This window comes from Mauremys reevesii, linkage group 1, assembly GCF_016161935.1.
Source record: "Mauremys reevesii isolate NIE-2019 linkage group 1, ASM1616193v1, whole genome shotgun sequence".
Taxonomy (NCBI): domain Eukaryota; kingdom Metazoa; phylum Chordata; order Testudines; family Geoemydidae; genus Mauremys; species Mauremys reevesii.
In genome coordinates this window covers 142752315-142773665 of record NC_052623.1, presented here as the reverse complement: position 1 = coordinate 142773665, position 21351 = coordinate 142752315, and the positions used below count along the sequence as shown (strand labels likewise).

At 39.4% G+C, this 21351-nt stretch overlaps 1 protein-coding gene across 12 annotated transcripts in view; it reads left to right on the top strand.

Annotated features, from left to right (window-relative positions):
* SH3KBP1 (SH3 domain containing kinase binding protein 1) overlaps positions 1 to 21351 on the top strand; it is a 326940-nt gene that overhangs the window by 240778 nt on the left and 64811 nt on the right. For all 12 annotated transcript variants that reach the window (XM_039529107.1, XM_039529074.1, XM_039529083.1 and 9 more), the window contains one exon: positions 8768 to 8862. In XM_039529107.1, coding sequence (XP_039385041.1) covers positions 8768 to 8862 — 95 coding nt within the window. The remainder of the gene's footprint in view (positions 1 to 8767; positions 8863 to 21351) is intronic.

The window sequence follows — 21351 nt, the reverse complement described above, 5'->3', positions numbered from 1 at the left end:
TATGGATAATGTAGCACAAAATGCATTGTAATTTACTTTCAGGTACTTCATGGTGTTTCATAATGTGTATAAATGTATTATATTTTGTAAAAGTAACAAATTTTTATAATGGACTTTTTTATAATGCTGTGTCTGATATTCCTGAGTAGTAGGCAGAAGATACCTCTTGGTACAAATTATAAAATGTAAAGATTAGTTGATCTGGATTAGAGCGGTTCTAATTTATTCAAGGTTGTTACGTTTTCTTTGTTTCTACGGTGGTGAGGCAGTGTTCTGATGTTCTCCGTATACATGGTGAAATTCTGTGGAAAGATCTATTTGGGTAATCCAGTTTTTGATCATGACTCTAATGATCTCTATAGATATTGAGCAGTAAAACTAATTTCTTCTGTACCTTGGATTTGAGTTTGAGTTGTGTTGTGTGTTTGTTTGTCTTTGCAACAGAGTTGAAGTCTTATCTCATTTAATTGTGTGCGTGGTCTTTTGTGCTCTAGCATCTCTTACTCCATTTATAGAAACATGTGATATCAGTAATAGGATTAATCTCACTTAATTTTAGGCTTCTTCTTTCAGACTGTGTTGTAGTTTTGATTTATCTATCCAAACTCCATTAGCGTGTGCACCCAACTCAGTTGGTATGTGAATTTAGACTCCCTGTGGAGAGCTAAATAACTGGATAGTGTTTTTTAATCAATTTTCAAGTAAGCTGAAGTACAAATCTAGCATAGTGCTTGTGCTGTGTCAGACTGAGGTAAGTTTATTGCAGTGTATCACACTAGTTGTCTAACAAGGAAGAAGCAGGATCAGACTTAAAAAGAGGATTATGCCTCCACTTGGACTGAGGGGGAATGCAAGCTCCATAGTCATGGACCTTCCCTGGAGAATTGCCCTATTTTGGCCTCTAGATGTATGCATCTGTGGACTGTCTGCTTGAATGCCACATCTGATCTTTAGAGTCTGGTAAGAAAACAAGGAGAAAGTTGGTCTTTAAAGATAAATGGGACTCCAAACAATAAAGGGCTTTATACATAATACTTCGAATTGCCACTGGAAATACATTTCAAGCCAGTGCAATCTGTGGTGTGTGAAAGAAATATGACCCATGCACCAACCTAGGTAATTAGGCATCCACATTCTGCACTAGTTGCAGTTTCCAAGTTATCCTTAATTTTAGAACTTGCTTGCCCGCTTCTTTCAGTAAAGCTGGGCTTTTTTCCTGAGTGCCAAACATCTCAAATAGATCAAGGAGCTGTGTTCAGGACTTTCGAACAGATTCTGGGGCATGGAGGGGGAGTAGCTGGAGTGAGCTGCATTCTAGCTCCCCTCCTGGAGTATTGTTCCTTGGAGACCATAGCCAGTTTACACAACTTAAAGCAGCCCCTGGACTGCTGTAACCTGTACTGGGGCTCAGGCTGTGGGAGAGAATCAGAGAGCTGTTAGTTCTCTCATATCTTTTCCCACTGTCCTGAGTGATGGTGTGGAAGTGGGGAGCCATGTTTTACTCCATGTTTTTTTCTGGGATTAGGCACAGCCAGTTGAGCTCCTGTTCTATTCTCCTTGGGACTCCCACAGCCTGGTGGGGAAGATGGCAATGGAGCAGCCAGAACCCAGGGCCGCCCAGAGGATTCAGGGGGCCTGGGGCAAAGTGGGGGAGCTGCGGCGCTTGTACTCACCTGGCGGCGGTCCGGGTCTTCGGCGGCGGGGGGCCCTTCAGTTGTTCTGCATCTTTGGCAGCACTGAAGCCCCCCCCCCCCCCAAATGCCGCCAAAGACCTGGACCGCCGTCGGGCCAGGGCTTATGGGGCCCCTGTGGGACCCGGGGCAAATTGCCCTACTCCTCCTCCCCCGCCCCCCGCGAGCAGCCCTGCAAGAACCATTCTCCTCCATCCCTGGAGATGCAGCAAATGGCCATTGAGGGAGCTCCTGAGCCGCTGCAGCAGATAAGGTACAGCAGCTGCTCAGGGCATTTCTGAGTCACATCAGAGCTGCTTTTGGGACTGCACCAGGAGTGATAAGAAGAAGCTCAAGAGAGGATTCCCTTCTATTGCCTCTCCATAGTAAAAGGCCAGGTTAAAACACTTCATTTTAAAAATCACAGGGTGTGGCCTAGGGAATGGACTTTAAATTAGTCAAATACATTTTTTTCTTTTTAACACAGACTCCCTCAAGAGTTTTGTTGATGAAAACAATGTAGTGGTTTTAAACAATGACACCCCAACTCAATTTAATGCACAGATGGTAATCTTTCTTGCTCAGTCCTGGAAATTATAACAGCAGATATTGCAAATAGACACAACTGGGAAACGCATAAGGAAGAAGGAATGGGGAGTGATCATGTCCCCATACATATTACTTTTCAAGGGCAAGGTAAGGTTGAATGTAATGGAAGATTACCCACCTGGAATTTTAAGAAAGCTTTATGTGAATGATGACAGAGAATGTCAGTGAGAATATAGTAAAAGGATTAATAGCAGCAGCTACTCTAGCCATACCTAAGATATTGACGTACCCCAGAACAAAAACTTACTTTCATGGTGGAGTGAGAAGTGCAAAATGGCAGTTAAATAAAGGAATAAAGCCTATAAAAAAGCAAAAATTGCAATTAACAGTGAAGATCTAATGAAGTGTAAAAGAAGTAAGGCAACAGCACAAAGACTTATTAAAAAAAACCCCAAAGAGCGTGTGAAGAAGTACTGTGGGCAGATAAATAAAGATACCAAGACATCAGAAATGTACTGGCAAATTAGAAGAATTAATGGAATTCAGACCAAGAGGAGTCACATTCCAGGCCTTATTAGGACTGACAAAATAGTCAGATGTTCTGATAATGAGAAAGCAGAAGTTTTATTCGAAGCTTTTCGAGGGATGAGTAATGATGAAAATCAAAGGGGAGTTTTCTACAAGAATAAAATACAATTCATTGAAGAGAATCATGAACAGTGTAGTTGGTATCTTTATCTTTATTTACTGAACGAATGGTTTTGTATGTGGGAACTTGAGAAAGCTATTGATATCAGCAAGAATACATCCCTATGTAAAGATAATATATGCAACATAGTGTTTAAATATCTCTTTGAAAGCAGTTTGAGGGTTCTCTTGTAGTTATATATCTGTCATGGCCTGGTCATGGGAGGCCAGACCTAGGAGAGACAGAGTCCGCAATACACCAGAGTCAAGAGTTGGCTGGGTCAGCATATCAGGAGGTCAGAAGCAGAAGACAAACTAGAGGTCAGAACCACGACTTGAGAACCAGAGTCAGGCCAGATCAGGATACTAGAGGGTCAGAGGCAGGAGAATAACTGGAGGTTAGGAACCACAAGTCAGGTGCCAAGAGTCAAGCGTGGTATGGATTCCAGGAAATCAAGCCACAGACCAGGAAACACAAGGCATACAGTCCAGAACAGGGTGGAGCTTCCTGTTCCTCCTGCTGCCAGTGAACCAGTCAGCTGCTCTGGGATTCCACCAGTTGGATTTCAGGGGTGGAGCCTCACACTGGGGCAGGGTTTGGCGGGTCCCAGGTAAGCCATTGTCAGCAGGCTGCCAGGTGGAGGATTGGAGTGTCGCTGCTCCCAGGAATCCTTCAGGCCTGGGTTCAAGAGCTGTGGGTCATGACAATAATACTATATGGGGAAAAGTAGTGATAAGAATAGAAGAGAAATGTGCAGTAGTTCCAGTGCAAAAACCAGGCAAACAGTCAAAAACATACAAATGCAGAAACCAGGCAAACTCTACAGAAGTGGTGCCTGTAGACCTATTGCCCTTACACCTGCCTGGATAAAAAGGATGGAGAGAATGATGGATGAAAGATTGGCTGCCTATTTGGAAAACAGTGGCATTGTAGATGAGGTGCAGAGTGGTTTTTGGAGAAAAAGATGCACCATTGATCAAATTGTTAAATTAGAAACTGTATGGGTCACAAAGGTTTTGTTATAGCTATCTTCATAGATATTGAAAAGTTTTATGACATGCTGTGGAAGGAAGCTTGTTGCACAAAATAGGCGCACAAGGGATAAGGGGAAGAATATATGGGTGGATTAGAGAATTTTTGAGTTAAAAAACCAGGCAGGTCAGAGTTGGGAAAATTATGTCAAATATACCGTATGTAAAGTTAAAAATGATACACCACGAGGAAGTGTTATCAGCCTGACTGTCTTTAATATTATAATAAATGATCTCCCAACATGAATAAGTGCCAGAGTAGATGTCACTTTATTTGCAGATGATTGTGCTCTGTGGGTTAGGAGCAGGAATACCGAAGTAGGATAAAAAGAGAATCAACAAAGCGTTACAAAAGACCTCTGACTGGGGAAATGCATGAGGTTTCAAGTTCTCCGTCACTAAAATCAAAGTATTAGTCTTTATGATACGGAAAGTTTTATAAAGGAATGTCAACTGTATTGGTATGGAGAACAAATAGACATAGGTAAAAGATTTTAATTTCTAGGGGTAATATTTAATCATAAATTACTTTGGAAAGATCATATAGACTGTGTTAAAGATAAACATACAGGAAGTAGTAACCTGCTTATTAGTTTGGCTGGGACTGCTTGGGGGGCAAATAAGAAAATACTGTTGATACTTTACAGAGCTTTAATTGACCCAGTTATTGGCTATGGCTGCCAAGCTTTTGGGTCAGCATCAAAACCAGAACTTAAAATATTAGATTTAATATAAGCACTGGCACTGCAAGTTGTATGCAGTTCATTTATTACTACACTCATATACACACTACAGATAGCTTCTAGTGAAATGCCAGTTACACTACAAATGAAATTACTGGACCTAACTTTCTGGGCCAAAAGTTAATGGGAATTGCATTGAGGAAAATACCAAACAAATATACGAGGAATGTTGAAAATTTGATAGGTGAATGATAGCCTATGATGATAGAAATCCACATGATTGAGTTAAAGTGTGGAAACAGAAGTTGAAAGGCAAGGAAAAGCTAAACAAAGTCAAAACTATTAGTCATGGGAAAATTAGTTATAGATGGAAAGTTGCATGTCCAAATGCAGATTTAGATTTATTTTATAAATTTAAGCATAAAAAAGAGACAGTAGGTAATAAAAATGAAGTGTACCAGTATATAAATGAAAAGTAGTGTGTTTTTTTTCAAATATATATGGATGGATCCAAAAAAGAAAAAACAGGAAGAGTAGGGGCAGCATATTGTATATCAGAAGTTGGCATTAGTACATCTAACAGAACATCTGATTTTTATAGCTGTCATGACAGCCAAACTAGTAATAATGCTAGCATTAAATCAGATCTGGGGTGTACTCCCAGCAGGAGTGGTCATTCTTTTTTTTTTTTTTTTTTTTAACTCAGTCTGAGATCTTATGATGATAAAAAAAGGTGTTTCGGTATGTAGAAGTGATTTAATCAATGAAATTATATTTCTAATGAAAGTTACTACAGATGGGGATGTGTGTAGCATTAGCTTGGATCCCAGAGCATATTGGGATTACAGGGAATGAAAAGGTGGACAATGAAATGAAAGGACTGGCATAGAAATACCCTTGAGTAAACAGAAATCTAAAAGCCTAGTACAGAAAAACCTAAAAAAGAAATGGCAAAAATTTGGGATTAATGAAGAACATGGAAGAAGATTTTTTTAATTGTGCCATACAGCTGAGGATAACAACATACATCAGAGCCTGAGTAGAAAAAGTGAAATAATTTAGTGTAGAGTACTAACCAGCCATTGTGGCTTAAACAAAATTATTTTTTTAATAAATAGACACAAAGATGGACTTTATGTGTACTCCGTAAGGTGGAAGAAACAATTGATCCCCTTTTATGGGTATGTACGGGCTTTGATAAAGACAGGGAAAAGCTTTCTGAGGAACTCAAATATCTTGAGGTAACAAAAGTTACATTGTGTTACATTGTGTTATTAGAAAGGCGTTTTACCTGAAGACACAGGGTAGAGTGAGAGAATATAAACTGCTAAGTATTTAGGAAATAGAATTGGTGGTAGTTATAGATTATTCAGTCAAGTCTGCTTCACCATTTAAAAAAAAAAAAAAAAGGGATGACGACTCCCTCGGTGGCCACAGTTAAGAGTGCAGAGGCCCATAATTGGAGCCCACTGCAAAAGAGATTGAGTTTGTTAATTTTCAGGAGGAATTTTAAGGCCTGTCTATTCACTCAGTCTGTTTCCTGAGGAATGTGAATTGAGAAAGAAGGGTTATTTCTCCATTGGGGGGGGGGGGGTTAGGATTCAAGTTTTTTATTGTAACTTTATATAATTTGAAAGAGTAAACATAACAATATCATTTTAAAGCATTAAGTAAGAACTGAAAATCATCAAATTGCATGTCTTTCTCTTCCCCTCTCCCCCCAGTATTTCTTTGCCAAAATTTGCATGTGCATATGTTTGAGAGAGAGTCTTATTTTAAAAACGTACCTTTACATTACGTCAAAGAGAAATTTCAAGGCATTTGGTGGAACTTAAGAAGAGTGCTGCAGGTTTGTGTGCCTTGTATACTAGTCCGCAGTGTGACGCTGATGAAGAAGGGGTACAAAACTGGCAGCTGGGAGTACTAAATATAGGGGCTATACAAACATTTTCTTTTTGGTTCAGCGGGATAGTTTGGCTTGTGTCTATTTTGTTATTGTCTACAGCTGTCATTTGTCAGATTTCTACTGGCAGCCATTGTTTTCACCGCTCATTTACTGTTGATCTCATTTTTTTAAAAAAAGTCAATTCCATTGAGGTCTCTAGGAGGTAGTTTTTCAGTGTAAATACCCAGTGTATTGTCACCTCTTCGTTGGCAACCAGCGTAATAGGCTGAAAAAGCAACATCCCATTACATTTCATGGGCTTGAGTCTGACCTTGATTGTTGACATGTCTCAGAAAATTTTATTTTTGTATACATATATGCTGTGTGTCTGAGATTAGAATCTGTCCCTTTCTTTTAGTCTGTCTAAACATGATTGCTGGAAGTAAGCACATTTTAATCCTGTTGTTATATTGGGTTCAGATGATTATGGAAGTCTTAATGTGATGAAGAAAAGTAGAATATTACCTCATTTTGTTAATATGATTTTATATGTTTGACCTATTGAGCCTGGTGACTATTTATTTTTGCTTCTACTAAACAGTTATCCTTTCCAGAGGTTTGAAAGTTGATTCATCTTTTTTATGCAGTCACCCATATGACTACACGCTCATAAGGGTTACGAACACCTAGGTATATTGCCCTTTTCTGTGAGCCCTTCTCTGAGAGCACTGGGGTTTTAATTCTAACGTAATACTTTCTTTCTACTGATTCACCGTAGACTGCTGTGCATTGTTTCCTACCTGATAATGAGAACGTAACATCCAGTTAATTCATGGAGGACTAATGTATTCACCTGAGAATGCAAAGTCTCCTGAGTCTCATTCAAAAAGGAAAATCACTTCCTCCAACAGCCCCTCCCAACATTCCATTCTGTGTCATAAAAATGAATCATTAAGGTCCTGCCTAATAACAAGAGGCTTTACACAAGATGCAGCACACACTTTTTTGCAATACAGCCTTAAATTGGTACCAGCTCTGTATATATTTATTGCATCTGTTATTTGTCAAAATCTTTCTTTGTGGTGTGTAGATTCTGTAAAGACAAAATTATGATGATGATAGCCCACATGCAAATGAAATGATGAGAACATAGTGGATTTTATCAGTCTCTGTCTCCTTGCAGTTCACTTGCTCCACAACCAGCTGTTCTAGATCAGTGCACGTAAGCCTTCCACCCCCCATATCTCCGCTACCGTGCCTGCTCCCTCCTACAGTGATATGAGGTCAAGCACCCCAGAGGAACTGCTCAATATGTTGAGCTGGAGTAACTTCCTTGCTTGACCCCAGAGAAAAGATGGAGAGGTACAAGACTCAACTTACAGACTGGTAGTTAGCCACTCACATCCCCCGTCAACCTAACTGTGGGTCTCAGGTTCTCCCATGTTGAATCCTTGGAGACTGTTCTTTTGTTCTGAGCAACTAATACATACATAATAGTACTTGGAAATTGTTATTGAAGGATGTTCTCTATTTCTGGAAAGTAGCAGGAGGATCAGCCTCTTCCTCCTTGGCTCTTGTCATCAGAGGATCTTTCTAGAAGGTTGCTCATCCTCCTTTCCTGATCATTATTTCTTCAGAGGAGGAAAGAGGCTACAAACAGATGGTTCATGTACTAGTTTTCCTGGCTGGCAAGAAGAGAGCCATGAGCCAGAGAGATCTTTATAGACAGTGAAGAAAGAAAGGAGGAAAAAAACTTTATAGTAATGTTGGAAAACATCCATTAATAATGTATATACAAGGAAATATTTATGAATCATCTTTCCATTTTATTTTTTATTATTTTGAGTCACCAGATTAGAAATATCTATTGTCTTGCTTGGCAGGAGGCTAAATGGACTATCTGGCCTCCTAAGTCTTTTCCATCTCTAATTTCTGTGAGCCTTTGGAAAGAAATACAGAAGCGTTGATGGGAATAACAAACGCTTACATTTATTTTGATGGAAATGGTTCATGACATGTGGTTACAAAACTTTTTTTTTTCTTCCTAGCTGATAAATGCAGGAATTGTCAATACAGAACTTCTGAATATTTCATGCAATTTCTGAAGGTCTACAATCTACAGAGAAACAAATAGCAAAAAGATAAAACAATATTTTATATAGACACTTACAAAGTATAACGTGATTATATTTATAGTGAAATAGCTGGATAAAAAATGTTATAAGATTATCGTTTATTGAATTGCACATTTTTCCTTTCAGTCAAGGAGTATTGCAAAGTAATATTTCCGTATGAAGCACAGAATGAAGATGAACTAACAATCAAAGAAGGGGATATCGTCATACTTATCAATAAGGTAAAGGCAACATTTTCCTTTCATAAACCAGAATACAGCTTTCAAAATATATATATAAATTTGCATGCTGGGCACCTAACTCCCTTTTGTACCTTTGAAAATCTCCCTCTGAGCTCTTAAAACTATAGCGTTTCGTTAAAACAGGATAAAATAGGTGTCAGACCTTTTTTTTCCTTTTGCTTCAGAGTCTTATCTTGATAAGATTAAGCAAAGCACAGAGTCTGTGTTTTTATGAGTTTACAAGTGTGACTGGAGTCCCAGGGAAGCCAACTGAGGTCACTCAACTAGGGTGAACTGCAAAGAATGGGGCAGGCAATCCCCAAAGCTGGTGGATATTCAAATACTTAGATTGACCAAACCAGCACAAAACAGCTTCTGTAATAACTCACTGGTTACCCAGAAGCCAACAACACAGTTCCTTTAAAACAACCCAAACTTAAGCCTCCACCCAAGGCAAATATGATGAGGATTACGGAAAACCGTATTCATTGTATAAAAAAGTTCTACCAATCCCAAAGGATCTGACAGATTACCCTGTAGGTTAATGGATATTTCAGATTTTACCCAAATACACACTTACAGCCAATTCTTATTAACTAAACTAAAATTTATTTAAAAAGGAGAGAGAGAGAGAGGGTATTGGTTAAAAGATCAGTATACATACAGACATGAGTACAATTCTTGAGATTCAGATTCATAGCAGAGATGGTGGGATTTGTAGTTGCAAAGAGTTCTTTCAGAATTAGCTCATCGGTTATAGTCCAATGTTTGTATTCGGGGTGATTCCAGATTGGGATTCTGGAGATCTAAACCTTTCGACTCAAGCTTCCCCTGCATGAAACATTAAGCAGGTCTGAGAAAAAGGATCAGGACTCAGGCCCTTTTTTATACAGTTTCAGGCCTTTTTTTTGACAGGTTGGAGTCCTTCAGTGAACAATAAGCAATCACCAGTAATTAGTTTCCCAAATTAACACAAGGCAATTTATCCATTAGGCAGTCTATCACAAATTTCAAAGACACATGTAGACACTTAGATTAATCTTGGGTGCAATAATGTAAGTGTTAATATTTCCTTTTGATCTCTGAATCAGTAGCTATAGTGACAGACAGGAACTGTCTGTTTACATGACTAACATCTTAACAAGATATGAGTACACACATACAATTAGTATCACCTGTAATTTCTAACAATATAGGTTTGTATTTCAAAGTTCTAGCCAATCTACCATAGAATGGCCCTAATTTACCATATATTGATTTCAATTACAACACAGAATACAAACTGTATAGTGCTCACTTTATATTTATTTTTTATTACAAATATTTGCACTGTAAAAAGCAAAAGAAATGGTATTTTTCAATTCACCTCATACACATATTGTAGTGCAATCTCTATCGTGAAAGTTGAATTTAGAAATGTAGATTTATGTACAAAAAATAACCGCATTGAAAAATAAAACTGTAAAACTTTAGAGCCTACAAGTCCACTCAGTCCTACTTCAGGCAATCACTCAGACAAACAAACTTGGCTACAGTTTGCAGGAGATAATGGTGCCTGCTTCTTGTTTACAGTGTCACCTGAAAGTGAGAACAGGTGCTTGCATGGCACTGTTGTAGCCCGCATCACAAGATATTTATGTGCCAGATGTGCTAAAGATTCATATGTCCCTTCATGCTTCAACCAACGTTCCATAGGACGTGGATCATGCTGATCATGGGTTCTGCTCGATAAATGAGCCAAAGCAGAGCGGACTGATGCATGTTCATTTTCATCATCTGAGTCAGATGCCACCAGCAGAAGGTTGATTTTCTTTTTTGGTGGTTTGGGTTCTGTAGTTTCTGCATCAGAGTGTTGCTCTTTTAAGGCATCTGAAAGCATGCTCCACACCTTGTCCTTCTCAGGTTTTGGAAGGCACTTCCGATTCTTAAACCTTGGGTCGAGTGCTGTAGCTATTTTTAGAAATCTACATTGATATCTTTGTGTTTTGTCAAATCTGCTATAAAAGTGTTCTTAAAACAAACATGTGCTGGGTCATCATCCGAGATTGCTCTACTGTGAAATATATGGCAGAATGCAGGTAAAACAAAGCCCAAGACATACAGTTCTCCCCCAAGGAGTTCAGTCACAAATTTAATTAATGCATTATTTTTTAATGAGCATCATCAGCATGGAAGCATGTCCTCTGGAATGGTGGCCAAAGCATGAAGGGGCATACAAATGTTTAGCATATCTGGCACACAAATACCTTGCAATGCCGGCTACAAAAGTGCCATACGAACACCTGTTCTCACTTTTAGGTGACACTGTAAATAAGAAGAGGGCAGCATTATCTCCTGTAAATGTAAACAAACTTGTTTGTCTTAGTGATTGGCTGAACAAGAAGTAGGACTGAGTGGACTTGTAAGCTCTAAAGTTTTATATTGTTTTGCTTTTGAGAGCAATAACGTTACCAAAAAAATCTACATTTGTAAATTGCACTTTCATGATAGAGATTGCACTACAGTACTTGTATGGGATGAATTGAAACATACTATTTCTTTTGTTTATTTTTACATTGCAGATATTTGTAATAAAATATGAAGAGAGCACTGTACACATCGTATTCTGTGTTGTAATAGAAATCAATATATTTGAAAATGTAGAAAAAACATCTGAAAATATTTAATAAATTTCAATTGGTATTCTATTGTTTAACAATGTGATTAATCACAATTAATTTTTTTGAGTTAATCGCATGAGTTAACACCGATTAATTGACAGCCCTATTCTGAATATAAATATATTTAATGAGTCAGTATACATATTGAAAGAAAACCAAATCCAGTGTCTCAAAACTGAATGCTCATTTGTCTCTGTCCTTTCTCTGTTGCTAACATATTTAATATTTATCCAGCTTTCATGGTGTTAATTTTCCAGCAGGTTGTATAACAGCTTATGGTGGGGAGCCTAAACAGATAATGGATAGGATAGGTGAGCAGCTAATACACAGTTAATTTAACAGGTATAAATAAGTAGGACATGTAAAATATGCTCAAGTTACTCCTCAAGTGTGGCTGTGGAAGTTTCTGACAGGCATCATGACACTGACCCGAATGTGAAGAGGATGAGGACTTTGCAGATTGTGCCCTCACTTAAGCAGGAAAAAAACCCATAGGGAAAGCATTAAAACACTAGAGATAATCTAAACCTTCACTGACATGCATGCTGTGGTGCCTACTTGCCAAAAGCACGTGTGGAGTTTCACTTCAGTGGATTGCAACTTTTCAGCTATCTTTTTATTTCCTTCTTCCCCTTTAGTCTCTGTCAAAATAAGGAAAACCTATTGTTTTGCAAAACAAATTCAGTCCTGTTATCCTTTTGTTCCACTAGTATACATAGTCTTTCCTGATGGATGCACAGAGATATTGCAAGCATTTTTATGCTGGAGATGCATCTTGCATGCTGTGTAGGGAATTGATTTCTAAGTGTAGGGTGAATCTGAAATAGGTTGAGCATGTTTTCTTCTGAGGAGTCTGGTGGCACGACTACCCCTCTGATACTTTTCTTTTTAGATTTATCAGAATGTTTGGTACATAAGAAATAAAATAATCTCATTAGTTTGTCTACTAACCAATAGCAGAATTGGAGTACTATAATGGTTTCCAAATTACTTACTTATAGTTGCTAACAAAGATGAACGTGCATACTTGGATGAAAAAATAAACATAAATCTTGCTAATTTTGGATCTCTTTATTTTTCCTTTTAAAAATTTAATTTGAAATTAATAAGTTGTTCATGCAAAGGAGCTGTTTTCTCCCAATATTCCTCTTCATCCTGCTTGAAAATCCATTGTGACATCAGTCATACCTTCAAACTGAAGTCATGGTCTATCCCTTTTATTCACCTATCAACCAAAGCAATACAATGTCCTACTAGTTTATCCCATTGTGATCATTTGGAGTGGAACGGAGATGTTATTCATGAATACATTTTTTGAAGGCCATAATTGTTTACACTTTGCTTAATGAACTTTTCTTCTTTAGAATGTTTTTGCAATAAAATAAAGTAAATATTTATTCAGATAATAAAATGTTAATTGAAGTTAGTAAATGTTAATTGGGGAAAATGAAATTTGTTTTGTTCCATGTTGACTAAAGGTAGTAAACACGAGTCACCGCTGTATTTGAAAGACCACTTTTTCTGGAATTTGATTCTTTATTGTTCCATTAGTTTTATAACTTTTGGTTTTTTAAAATCAATTTAATATCCCTATTTAGTATCTGTTAGTGCATCTGGCCTTCACTGAAACTATTTCTGACTGGATAGAGGTTTTCACGGAGGTCATTTTTAAAGATTTTCCGTTACCAAATAGAAGTTGCTTTAAATGTTGTGTGTGTACTCTTTACTTTGTTGACCAAGCCTTTGTTTGAACTCCAGTGCGGTGTCTGATCTCCAAGCAAGGACAGCGGAGTCTTACTCCCAATATTTCTTCTAGATAGATTCATCTTTATGTAAAACCAGAGATAGCTGCAGCTGTACTATTGAGCCAGAACTACTGGATTTCCTTGTATATAGTAGTAGTAATATCTTTAGGGTTAGGTAAGTGTTAGTTTAGTGTTAGCTAAAGTAGTTGGCTGCCCTGTGCGATGCCCTCGGCAGGAGTCCAGCATTGTCCATTGTGGAGGGGGTCACCCCAACAGCAACTAAGGCACCAGGTGTTTGTTGTGCAAGGGACACATTAAAGAGAGGTGCTCCATCTGCAAGAAATTCACAGAGAGAACCCCAGTGGCAAGAGGCTTGCCATTGAAGCAGCACCTTCTGGAACAGGCCATGAAGCATGCTTTGGCATGGAGGTCCTCCTCTGATCAGCAGTTGCCTTCGGATCTGGCAAGCGATGCATCTCCGCATTCAGGCTCTGGCGTTTCCCCCAAAGGACAAGGGGCCATTCACCCTCCTCTATTGTGGCAAGGAAAAGGTCCCATAGAATGAACCAGAACCATTCTAGGGCTTGCAGAGACTTCTCCTGCATTTCTAAGAGGAGTAATGACCAACACCATACTCCTTCTGGCATGTAGAATGGAACAGGTCTGTCGAACCGCTGCCTGGTACCATGCCGAGAGCAGCAGGAGCCCATACCGTTGATTCTGGTTCTGGCCATGGGGTGTCTGTTGAGTCAGGTATCGACAATATCAGCAGCAGTGCCAACTATCTCCATGCCGAAGGCATACTTGGTAGCATCAGACCTGGTTTGCCTCAGTCCTGGACTCCCCACTGGTTCAGGGGTTCTTCAGATCATCTAGCATCTACCAGATCATCCTCCACTGTGTCCTTGGTGCCTTCTGGCTGTGTTGCAGAGCATCTACCCTGTAGCTCATGCTACCTGGGCCACAGACTGTGGAGTTGAGGCCAGGCCCAGCATCGAAGGCCCCTTCGATACTGGGACATCCTTCGGCACTGTTGTTTTCTTGGTGGCAGATGCCATCTCAAATGCAGTACCGGCCTTGGCGCCGATGCCTCCCCAGTACCAAGTGAGAGTGTCTCTTACTCAGTGCAATTCTCCACTGCTCTCTGACACCAGTGCCGCCTCCTTATTGTGCTTCAGATAACTCTGTTTGTTTGCCACATTGATGCTGGCTCCCCCTTTGTCACCACAGGACGTCTGGGATTCTTCAAGATCCAGATCAGGATCGTCCTCACCTCCTCACCAGATAAGTGCCAGGGATCGCCCTCAGATCACTATCAGTATTGAGATTGGCATCTGTCCTGCAGTAGGAACAGAGGTTCTCGGCCCAGGGCCTACTAGATACCAATTCTTATTTGTATGCCCAGTGGCCTCCTTGGAAATCCTGGGATGCTTCTTGGTCTCTGAGGTCCCGCTCTTCTATTTCCTCCAGAAGAAGATCACCAGTCCCGTCATTGACTCTTGTGATCGCTGAATCTCTTCCTTCTGGTCCTACAGGACACTTCCAACCAGATCCTGTGGTACAAGAGCAGGATCCATTGTTGATGCTGCAAACTACCTCGTCCTCCCCAAGTGTGCTGGAATCATCCTCTCTGTTGGTGATCAGAACCTCCTGCCACCTTGGGTATCCTCCAAGGTGCATAAACTCCTGGATGTTTTCCAACCATCAGCTCCAGGGAGAGTTGGCCTACCAATAAATGAGTCTCTCCTGGATCCTGCAAAGGCCCTCTGAAATACCCCAGCTTCATTGCCCTCTATGGCAAAACATTCAGAGAAACTATACTTCATTTCCACACCAGGGTTTGAGGGTTTCTATTCCCACCTAGCCCCCAACTCCCTGGTGGTGATAGCAGCAAACGACAGAGCTCAGCAAGGCAGGAATAAATCTATTCCCAAAGACAAAGAGTCAAAGAGGATGATTTTGATGGGGAGAAAGATTTATACCTCATCTTCCCTGGAGAAGTGCATCGCAAACCAGCAGGCATTGCTCTCCAGATATGACTTTGTTAACAGGGCAGCCGGGTCTGAGTTCATGGACAAGTTCCACCCTCAATCCCCTCTGCATTGGAGTCTGCACTTCTGATGTTTGGTGCAAAGTAACTGAAGGCTGTGTCTCCCTGACCACCTATATGGCCAGAGGAGGGGCTATGGCTCCAGAGCATGAGTGCTAGGCAAAGTTTTCTGGCTCCGGTGAGGCATACCCACATAAAATACATGTCTTCATCGCATCTCACAGAACAACAGTTACAGTCAGATAACCTTTTTTTTCCCCCAGCAGCTTCTACCATGCTGAACCAATGGAAACCTTGCCATCCCATTACAAAGCCTCTCCAAGCTCTCAGTATTGATCTAGAAGTACCTTGTCTGTAGGTTCTGCTTTCCATGATTGAGCACATAAGAGGTGAACATGCTGACCCTCTCCAGTTGTCTAGACCCAAGTGGCCTACACAGGTGGTTTTGTAGAGAGAGACTTGAAGAATGGATTGAGTTTTCTCTCTAGCAACAGACTACAATAAAACAACAAGTTTAAGGAACAGGCACTTTTTCAATATTCTGTGCACTTTCTGCTTTTATCTCTATAGTGAAATCACTAAAAAAATAAAAAAAATAAAATGACCTAATTCACAGTACACCAAGTATCTCACTACAGATTGGCAACCTCTTCTTGCATAAAGTCAATTGTACTTGAACATTTTCAGGAGTTTCTAACTCAAAGAACTGTCGGTTCATATTTTACTTAGGAGAGAATATTGGCAAAAATATGGACGGAAATGTCAAAGTGACAAGGAGAGAACGAAGAAAGGAGGAGTTAGGACAGAATTTCTAATGAAAAAAATTGTTACAGCACACTGGGTGCCTTTTAAAAACATAAGGTCTCTCCCTTGTTAAATTAGTTACAGGAATCTATTTTTCAAGATTCTCATACAACTTCCTGATGTAGAAAGTGAATTAGTGAAATGTTTGTTCAGGATTTTGGCAGGCTTCATTTGCTTTTTCAGACCATGTCAAAGTTTTCCTCCACTGAATTTATATCCTGATTGCAGTCTTATCTTTACCTTTCACCTCTTCAACAATAACAAAAATCATACCTTTAAAAAAAAACAACAGGAGTACTTGTGGAACTCCTGTTCTTTTTGCGGATACAGACTAACACAGCTGCTACTCTGAAACCATACCTTTTTAGTAACTTAATTGGATTCTGAAATGGTATCTGTTCAGGAGATAGATCCTCTTTTATACTGAAAGAGAACACATTTCTCCAAAAATATCACATTTTAAAGACATGGTGTGATTTGTTGGAATACCTGCAATACAGCTACTAAGTGTGTGTCCCCCCCCATCAATCTAGTGCTAATGAAGAACAGAGTTATAATTTTCATAGCTCTTGGGACATTTTCCTTTAATACTTATAAATGTGAAAAAGATAAGATCACTTAATTTGAGGCAGGCAAGTATAATGATTTAATAGCAGAGAAAATATGTATTCCAAATATTATTTCAACAAAATAACTATACTACCCAACTTTCAACAGTTCCACCAAGGAGCCTTTTTGTTCACAAGAACTACTAAGTGAACTCTAGTATATATCATCTCTAACAAATATTTTCCCCTATGATAGACTACATAAGACTCTGGGGATGTCCGAGGTTTATAGAAAATAAACTGTTTAAGAAAGGACAACCTAACAGCTATGCAGCCCATTTGATGAGAGATTCTTTTTGCAAGGATGCAGGGCCGGCTCTACTGTTTTCGCCGCCCCAAGCAGCGCACCGAATTGCTGTCGTGGATGGCAGGGGCAGTCTGTGCGCCATTAGGGCAGCACGTGCGTTTCTCGCGGTGGCGGCGGCAATTCGGCGGCAGCTTCTGTCTTCAGTCAGAAGACAGAAGCTGCACCACCGCGGACAGCTGAACATAGAAGCTGCCGCCGAATTGCCGCTGCCACGGAAACGCGCGTGCCGCCCAAATGGCGCACGGACTGCTCCCGCCGTCTGCGGCGGCAATTTGGCGCGCTGCTTGGGGGCAAAAACACACGGGTTGCCGCCCCTTGCAGATTGCTGCCCAAGCACCAGCTTGGAATGCTGGTGGCTGGAGCCGGCCCTGCAAGGATGCAAAGGATTTAATTTCTCCACATCAATCTACAGAGCTCCAAGCAATAAAGAACATGTGATCAAGTATTCCGCATCATTATTTTGAAAAATGAAAGACAACATCATAGTTTAATTATACAAACATACAAGGAAGAATGAAATTGAGAATCAAGAGCACATCATCTCTGACTCTCCTAGAGATTCCAAGACCTGACAACAGATGGGTGTCCTGCAACTTTCCCTTTCAAAACCTCTGATCTGCTCATTCTTGTCCAGGAGGTAGTGGACCAGAGGGCCTTCCTGTAGCTGTGAGACTTCTAAGAAGAACTGGATTAGGTGTGAGTTGTGGAGGAAGCAGGTACTCTCATGGATGTGCAAGGCTGCTACAGGAACAAAATGGGGAATTGCTGTTGTACCAGCATCTTGCCAGTTAACTGAGGCCAGGAGAGGCATAGGAGGGAACAGGAAAAAGATGGTGTGCTGGAGAGAGAGAGAGGGTGATACTTGATATTGCCAGTGGATCTCATCACACTGAGCATGCAACCAGATCACGGAGTTTTACAGGTGGAAAATTTTTCCTCCTAATTTTTAAGATCAGTCTGATTTTTTTTATTGACATTTTGTGGGCTGTCCATAAACTTACAGATGTTTGACACCCCAGAATGATTGAGACATTGACACATTAAATAAAATAGTATAAGCCAACCAGTGGATAATAGACTATGGTTTCAGTCTCAAGAAGTTATAAGAACTGTCTTTAAGAACTACTTTTTATCTCCCTATTGATTTCCAGAATTCTCAACTTCCTGAAAAAGTTCACACTGATAAGCACATAATGAAGTCATACTAAGTATACCTGATTGGCCGGGAAGACACTGGTTTCCATAGCAGAAAAAATAATATAGTAATTAAAGGGTTCTTTCTTTTTCTTTTGAAAGAAAGAGTTCCCTTTCCAGACAGTCTGTCTAGTAATTCAACTTTTTTCTTTCTCTGACAGATATAGCTGATGAGGGACACTTCTTATTTAATAAAAAAAAGTTTGTCTGATATAGCAGTTTAAGAAAATTCAAGTCAACCAGAAAAAAACCAAAACCTAATTTATTATAGTAAATAAACTACTTTCAATTTTCTCTTAAAGTAGCCACTACCAAAATGGCTTTTTGCAATAAATGTTCACTCACAAATGCCATCATTCTGGGTTTCAATAATTTGAGCATGTGCAACAGCAGTAAGGTGAGCGAGCATCAAACATCACCACATTTCATGCAAGAATTCAAGAACCGTAGTCTTTAAAGAATAGCATTAGTCCTCTTTCTGAGTTCTAAAGGCCCTTACAAGTTTTCCTTTAGGGCTTTATGAGTATTCCCATTGTGAAAAAAAAGACCTTAAAAGAACTTCATGAATCCTTTTAAATTCTCTCTTCAGAAAGCTATAAAATAATTCTGTAGACCTTGGATGAGACCTTATCTTTCTGCATATGATAGATAATTTTATTGTGAATTAAACTTCTGATGATCTCGGAGAAAATAAGTCTGCTTATAGCTAAGCGCTTCATTTTGTATTCACTCAGATAAGGGCAAAATCCTGTAGCCTAAGGATTGACAGATTTGAACCAGAAGGAACAGAAAGTGCTTGCATTGTGCCATATCTGAACTTTCAGTACCTTGTATGATGGTGATTTTAGGTGTTTGTAGAATCAGGCCCTTAGAAAATGTTCCTCTGTGGCAAATATTTGAGGCAGAATCCTAGTTATTCTATAAAAGAAGCATGATTGCTTAACCACAGTACCTTATAAATTATCTAAAATAGATGATATACTTGGGAAAAAAGGGATGAGCTCATAGAATAGGTTCATTTTCTAAAATACATTAATTTACTGAGAGGAAAAATAAACTGTTAGTAACTGTCTATCAATTGTCTCCTCTTCCTTTCAGTTGTTGTGGTGATTATACTTGCCCTAGATTTTTTTTTCACTTGGATTATTTCCATATCTTGTGACTTTCCATTGACTGGCTTGACTAAAAATAAAGCACCAAACTAGGTCTTCCTTGAGATGGGGGCTGATGAAATATTCATGTAACCTAATGCATCTCAAGTTGTACTGCAGCGATCAGAAGTGTTAGTGAAATAGTCATTTTCTGAATGACGCACTTGAGTAAATGTTTGACTGAATTAATTACAGGTGATGAAATAGGTGACACTTCCTTTTCTTACTTGCCAACATATGTATAAAAGTTGTTTATTAAACATTCACTAAAATTAAGTTCATGAATCTTTGACTCCTTTCTCCTTGTTCTCATCCTCCTGTTCCCATCCTACTAAGTTAGGCTTCCATTGACTCTAGTGTATTACAGGGCTAGACCAGTGTCTTGCAATTAAAAGATCATATTGTTGTTGGAAAGATAAGAATGTGAATATTGGCGAATGGAAGCGCAGGCCACAGCTGTAAGTGTGAGGTGACAAGTTGTCTCATACATACAGTGATTACTATTTGCTTCTTTTAATACTGGCTGTTAAGGTTTATTTGCTAAGCTAAAAACTAAACTAAAATTATGCAGTGATAACTCACTTATTTTAAAATTTTAAAATAAAAAAGGAAAAAGATCAGAAGTCCCTGCACAGCACAGCCTGTTGAAATGTCTAACCGCATGGCATGCAGTAACTATTGATTAGTATGCAAAACTTTTCCATTTCACTGAATGTCATCCTTCCCTTTATGCTGGTCTGTTTGTGTCATCCACCATTGCATCTTGTCACCATAAATCCAAGACAGTAAGATCTTTAGACTAGGGAGTCCATTTTTATTTCACATTTGCACAGCAGCTAGCACAGTGAAGTCCTGATCCCTAGGTACTACTATGGTATAAATAAAAACAGAGTTAAATAATCCTACAGATGTGTTCTAATAGACCCATTCTAGGTTTTGTAATAGATTATTTTTCATATAAAAATATTGTTGATGCACACGTGTGTTGTATAGGCCCAACAGAAAGAGAAAATATAGGTGTTATCAGAACCACCTCAGGTTTGTTGTCTATTCTGGTTTTATTTAGAATATGGACACTAATTGTGCAGGTTCTATGAGTTGAGTTGCATCTATTTCCCTGTAAGTCTGTTTTCTGCTGAGTGAACATTGCAAGTGAATCTCTAGAAAAAATTGTTTTGTTCAGTGAACATGATCATTTTTGCAGCATGTGCAGTATTTCATCAAAGCATGTCAAATTTGCTACCGATCTGATTTAAATTCATAGTTTAAGGCCAGGAGGGACAGTTAGCTCCATCTAGTCTGATTTCCTGCTATCACATTTCACTCAGTTACCTCTGTACTGAGCCCAGTAACTTGTGTTTGACTAAAGCCTATCTTTCAGAAAGGCATCCAGTCTTGATTTCAAGACATCAGGAGATGAAGAATACACCATTTCCCTTGGTAATTTGTTCCAATGGTTAATCACTCTCACCATTTAAAAAACGTCATGCTGTATTTCTAAATTCAGTTTGTGTAGCTTCAGCTTCCAGTCATTGGTTCTTATTATGTCTTTTTTCGTTAGATTAAAGAGCCTGTCTGTACCTGTATTTTCTCCTCATGAGGGTAATTATATACTGCAGTGGTTCCCAAACTGGGATTCGCAAAATGTTACAGGAGGTTCTTGGGAAAAAAATTCCCTAATGGTGGACAGAGCTGTCCCTAGGGACCCCGGGCAGCACGGGGCCAGCAGCCCGGAGCCCCTGGACATCCAAGAGTTAAGCAGATCAAAGCAAGCATAGCTATCACACTGAGGAGATTTAAACTTCAAGATGCCTTATAAGAAATAGAAAGGGAGGTGGATATTTTTTGCTGTTTTTAAAATTAAATAGACAGCTAGTATTGTTTTTTAAATTATTATGAAGAACAAGTTTAAGCTTTGTTGTAACGTGCGCTGTTTGCTTGGACTGCTCAAGGCCTGAATGCTTGTGTAG